This window comes from Typha latifolia, chromosome 5 (genome assembly GCF_019914945.1).
Source record: "Typha latifolia isolate L0001 chromosome 5, TyphaL0001v2, whole genome shotgun sequence".
Classification (NCBI taxonomy): Eukaryota; Viridiplantae; Streptophyta; class Magnoliopsida; order Poales; family Typhaceae; genus Typha; species Typha latifolia.
The window spans coordinates 4,819,962-4,825,961 of NC_133090.1; the positions used below are offsets into that span (position 1 = coordinate 4,819,962).

The following is a 6,000-nucleotide window of genomic DNA, read 5'->3' on the forward strand; positions in this document are numbered from 1 at the left end:
GTATTGAGGTAAAATGAACAAAATTAAAAGAAGGTTGGAAAAATCATAAAATTAATGTTTTATTATAGTAAGGTTAATCTAGAGATACTACATGATCTCAACCTGAATTTTGCAATATTGGTTGAAATTTTGATGATGAATTCAAAATGTAGAGCTACTACTTAGTCTTCTCTACGACAAGACAAGTAGCTTCAATGTGTCTAGAATAATATTACCATTTTGTACTATCTTCCATTATAGATGTTTCATCCTTTTCAAACTGCCAAGATTGTCTTGGCTTCTGATTTATGTCTCTTCATAATAGATTAAGTTAGACAATTGAATTGGCATATGTTTTTTAAGAAAATACCTGGCCAATGCATTGCCGTCTCATTACAAGTCATAATTATGGCCATATTTGACCTGTGTTTAGTGTTGGTCAATATGTTCATTTACTCCAGATCAGTCAGTGTGGTGAATTCTAATACTGCCGATACTATTTAATTGACTTACTATGTGATGAAGCCAAGGTAAAGATGACGTACAATGTGATGATGGGCCTATGGGTAAATAAATGTATGGTATAAAACTAGGATGGTTCTCTACTATCCCATTGCTGAAAATGGGATAGAAAAATAATATCTTAGTGTATGATAAATATTAGATGAAGGGACTGGAAAAGACCATGAAGTATGTATATGCAGTAGAGAAGAGGACAGGATTAGAATAGAGACAGAGTGCATAAGAAATGATATGAGAAAGAACAAAAAACAGGAGCAACAGCCAAACCAAGCTTTCAAGCCTTTTCTCAAATTACAGCACCCACATAGGTTCTGCCAATTGAGCCCTTTGCAGGTAGAACGCAAATGTAAACAAAACAAACGTTAGCACGTGTCAAACAATAAGTAAAAGCATTACTTCCACTGTTTAGATGACAGTATCTTAAACAGTAATTGCAGCTGTAGTACTTTCATGGTGAGCAGTACTCTAGCATATATTCCAAAAATATTCCTCCTACCTGGAACTAAAGAGTAATAACCCGAAGAACTAGACCTATTCTTTAAATATAGACTTCTAATCTGAAGATTCATGCGTCTTCAATATTCCTTTCCATTCTTAAGATTGCATAATTATAGAAAATCATTATTATGTAATGGAAAGATTGCTTTCTATCTTGATTTTTGTACCCATTATGATGTCTGTTTACCATGAGCAATACTTTTGCATAGAACCCCTACTTTTATTTAAAAAATACCCCTATTTGAAACTAAAGTCTAATACAGTGAATAATCTTTTCAATTGTTAGATTGCATAATCATAACATATCACTATTTTATGTTATGGAAAATTGCTTTCTAGCTCAATTTTTGTAACTATTACAATGTGCTTTGCCTTGCAAAAGCCTCCGATTGACAGTCAAATGTGTTCAGTTCATTCTAGAAGAAATTAATAATTAAATTATTGATGCTTTAAGGTTGGAGATAAGTACGAAACAGTACAGCTTTGCATTTGTGACAATTACTAGAGGTAATTCTTACTGTGTTGCCAATTTACAAAAGCACAGAGCATTACTTCTAGCACTTAGACTAACCATTTTGTCATTTTGTCATTTTGTGAGATGACTACTAATATACTCCAACTACTAAAGATCAAGGGTAGCCAATTGTTTTTGGCCTTTGACTTTTGTAGCTTTTTGATCCAATTTTGGGAGCCATTTGTCACCAATTATTTCTCTGTTCTTCTGAATAAATCTATTCCCCGCAATTTTAGGTATCCAAACTAAAATGAGTCGTCACAATTGTGCAGTTGTTTCTTGTGAACAAATCTAATGTGCTTGTATGCTTGATCAACAAATGCCTTGTAAGATCAACTTTATTTGACTTTTTTTTATACTGTACAATAATCTGTAGTCACTTGCCTTGTTAGGAAATATTTGATGAGATTGAAATGATTCTAGGAATTGTTTGTTGTGTTACTGTATGACTCTCTGATCCTCCATGCCTGCTTTTCCTTCTATTTATTGAATTATCAGGAGCGCCTCGGCCAACTATAGCTGCAGTGCAGTGCCTACAAATTGGATGTATTTTATTACTTGCGCAGATCACCTCTCATTGGTATGAGGAAATTTTGGCTGATATTGTTGGCGCCTCCATCAAAATGGTGTCTCCTTTTGTGGCAGCACCTTATTATAGATGTGAGGACAGTCAAAATATAGAAGGTTATCAGCCTAGCTAGCTTTATGGAGAGCTATCTATGCCCATGTATTTCGTATGTACAGTCTCTATAATGTGAATAATGTAACACTAGTAGTTCTTTTTTCATATTTTATTTTAACTATTCACTTTTTTGTACGGCTAATATTGTTGATTACTTGTATCTGAATGCAAGTAATTCATTCTGTAACAATTATGAGCTGAGTTATGGATGTTATCCAAGAGTTACAAGAAACAATTTATGGTCAGTCCATGATTCACTTGAACGAAATGACAAGTGCCAAGAAGATTTGCAAGAAACAATCTATGGTCCCTCATGATTCACCTTGAATGAAATGGCAAGTGCCAAGACAATTAAAGTCAACGAAATCCTTGCCATATGTTTCCAAATTTAGTAATATAGTGGATTGGAACTGCATGCACATAGGTCTTGTATTCGTCTGTTTGAGATCTAATTTGGTAGGAGGAAATGGAACACCAATGGCTTTCATATTACATAAATTTCATTTGTTTTGATTTGTCTTGCTTTGGCCTCTGTTGGTTGCACGAAAGCATGACTAATTTTATCTTTTCGGAGAAATGAGGATTAAGGCTTAATTAGATATATATATTAATTGAAAGTTAAGAATTACGGCTGTGTTCACTTGTCAAATAAGGCTATAATAGATATAACTATTCTAATTTTTAATACTAGAAAAGAGAGCTAATATTAGTATAAGTTATTCTAATGTTTAGTTCAATATAAGTATATAGAGTAATAATTATATTTAATGTGATGTAAAATTGATATTAAAGTATTAAAGAATAATAAAATTGTATTGGGAATTGGTAATGTTTTAAGTTAAATGATAGAAATACCTTTGAGTATATATTAAAGTAGTAGTAGTAAATAGTAATTTTTTAAATGATATTTATTATTTATTACAATTGTGGACTTAAAATATTTTATATGCCTATACTATGAGGAAATAACTATGTACTATAGGGTAATGCTGGGCTATAAGTTTGCACTGTGGGATAATGTGAAGTTATAACTCTGTACTCTATGTAAATAACAATGCATTAAAGAAAATAAATATGCACTGTGGGGGTAACGTGGGGTTATAATCTTGCAATCTGTAAAAAAATTGTGCACTAAAGAAAATAAAGAGGCACTGTAGGATAATGCGGAGTTATAATTCCATACTCTATTTAAAATAACTATGCATTAGAGGAAATAAAAATGCACTGTGGAGTAATACGGGATTATAATGTTGCATTCTATATAAAATAAGCATACACTAGAGGAAATAAAAGTGAGAGGAAATAAAGTGATGCTATAGGATAATGAGGGGTTATAATTTTGCATACTGTAAAATAATCATGCACTAGGAGAAATAAAGAGGCACTACAGGGCAATAGAGGGGTAATGTAGAGTTATAACACCGCACTTTATGTAAAATAATTATGCATTAGAGAAAATAAAGAGGCACTACGAAGTAATCCGGGATTATAACCCTGCATTCTATATAAGATAACTATGCACTAAAGAAAATAAAAAGGCACTGTAGGGTTATACTCTATATAACCAAGGTAGCTTGCTTAATCTCTGTAACGTGTGCGTTGGCGGCAAGGAAGGTCTATGTGAGGAAATAAAGAGGCACTACTAGGTAATATGGGGTTGTAACACTGTACTCTATATAAAATAAACATGCACTAAAGGAAATAAAGATGCACTACAGGGTAATGTAAGGTTATAATTTCGCACTCTATATAAAATAATTATGCACTAGAGGAAATAAAGAGGCACTACAGATATAATCATGCACTCTATATAAAATAATCATGCACTAAAGGAAATAAATAGGCACTGCAAGGTAATGCGTGTTATAACTACACACTCTATCTAAATGACCATGCACTATGGAAAATAAAAAGACATTGTGGGGGTAATGCAAGGCTCGCATCGTGAGAAAAGAGTGCTGGCTTAATATTTTTTCTTCTATTTCTGCAGAATTTATTAGTCTAAAAAAAGATGGAATCTCAACTATAGATGAGATTCCAATATTTAAAAGAAGAGATAGAAGAGAGAAAATCTAAACCGTAGCTGAGATGATCGATATTTAAGAAAAGAGATAGTAGAGAGAGAGAGAGGGAATCTCAATAGTAGTTGAGGTGATATTAATTAAGTGTTGTCTAATCTATTGGCAAAATAATAATTATAAATTATTATTAAATTATGTTTTAAAAGTTATATAGAATAAGATGAGACAGAATGATAAATTACTATTCCAGAATAAGTAAGTGTTGTTTAGTTATTACATTAGAATAAAAATGATTATTCTTGTTTCACAAGTTATCAAGGGCTACAAGATGAAATAAAAGAAGGAAAATCTTTGCAGATGTTTTAGGAAGAGGTGAACCCTATCGATAGGGTGTGTATAATAGCTTTGATTTAATCTCAAGCAGTTTGCACAACATTGACGAGGCCAAGTTAAGCAAGGGTTGGACCAGGTGATCAGCTTTTAATTGTTGACCAGGAATGGTAAAAGAAATATCCTATTAAAGAGGAATATTATCATGCCACCTGTCAAGCCAAAATGATGTCCAAAGAGTCATTGATACATTATCCAGCAATATCAAACGGAAAGCACTCTGAGCCCCGCGTTCATTTGTTAAATAGAAATAAATTTGTAGAATAAATTTTATTGTTCTCGTGTAGTAGCTAATTAATAATTTAACTTATTTTGGTATACTAATTCATCATTCTTTCTCTCATCTTATTTCATATAATTTTTAAAAATTAATTTAATAATAAACCAAGATTGTTATTTTGCCACAACCAATTATTATTTAGTTTACTAATTCCCAATATAAATTCACTATACTTTGTTATCTTAATATTAGTTTTATGTCACATCAAATATAATTATTACTTATTATACTAATATTTAACTAAACAGTAGAATTGCTTATAGTGGTATTACCTCTCTTCTTTATGTGCTAAAAATTAGAATGTTTCTTTTAGAATTAGCCTTATTTCACAAGTGAATGAAAAAACTTTAAAGAAGTAGAAAAATAAGGTAGAGTGTGATTCTTTCGTAGGAATCCACCTTCCATAATGAGAGAAAAAGGTTATATCCTTCCATGGTGAATGATAATCAGGTTGGAGTAATCTCCACCAGCACTTGTGGAGTAGAGATATATTCATAATCGGAGACAAGAATACATATAAGCTTTGGCTTACACACCATCTTCCAATAAGCAAGGCAATGGAATATAGAACGAGAACATTTATCTTTCCAAAGAAAAGGTTTTTCTAGTCTTGTCTAACCTCTTGATAACAAAAGATACGATCCAAATTAATGACATTAAATATAAAGGAGTAGTAGACAAAACGGTATTTACTAAGGTCAAGTGACTGCCAAATGATATTCTGTTTTCAAACTTGTCAACAATTTGCATCTAGTTAGAATGAAGTAGACCCGTCTTCAAGGGAAGACCCAATTAGGATAAAGAAAAGACCCCAAATTGGCAACCTATTAAAGATGCCCAATATGAAGAGGGGAAATTAGGGCGAATCCCAATGAGGTAGGATTAGAGTAATTGATTTTGAGTTTCGGGAGCAATCTCAAATAAATAAAGGGCGCATTTAAGCTGAAGGAAAGTTATTTCATTTGCTTCACAAAAGAAAATTGTGTCATCAGCGAATTAGAAAACAGAATTCTGCAAATTTCTATCAAGGCCAAGACCACAGACAGATATTTTACGGGGAGCAAGTAGAATTATTCAACCTAGCGGATCAGTCACCAAAATAAATAAAAATGGA

General features: G+C 32.1%; 1 protein-coding gene across 2 annotated transcripts in view; it reads left to right on the forward strand.

Annotated features, from left to right (window-relative positions):
* LOC140789932 (protein virilizer homolog) overlaps positions 1-2,440 on the forward strand; it is a 48,947-nt gene extending 46,507 nt beyond the window's left edge. For both annotated transcript variants that reach the window (XM_073139847.1, XM_073139848.1), the window contains exon 29: positions 2,012-2,440. In XM_073139847.1, coding sequence (XP_072995948.1) covers positions 2,012-2,032 — 21 coding nt within the window. In that variant the 3' untranslated portion in view covers positions 2,033-2,440. The remainder of the gene's footprint in view (positions 1-2,011) is intronic.
* The last annotated feature ends 3,560 nt before the right edge of the window (positions 2,441-6,000 follow it).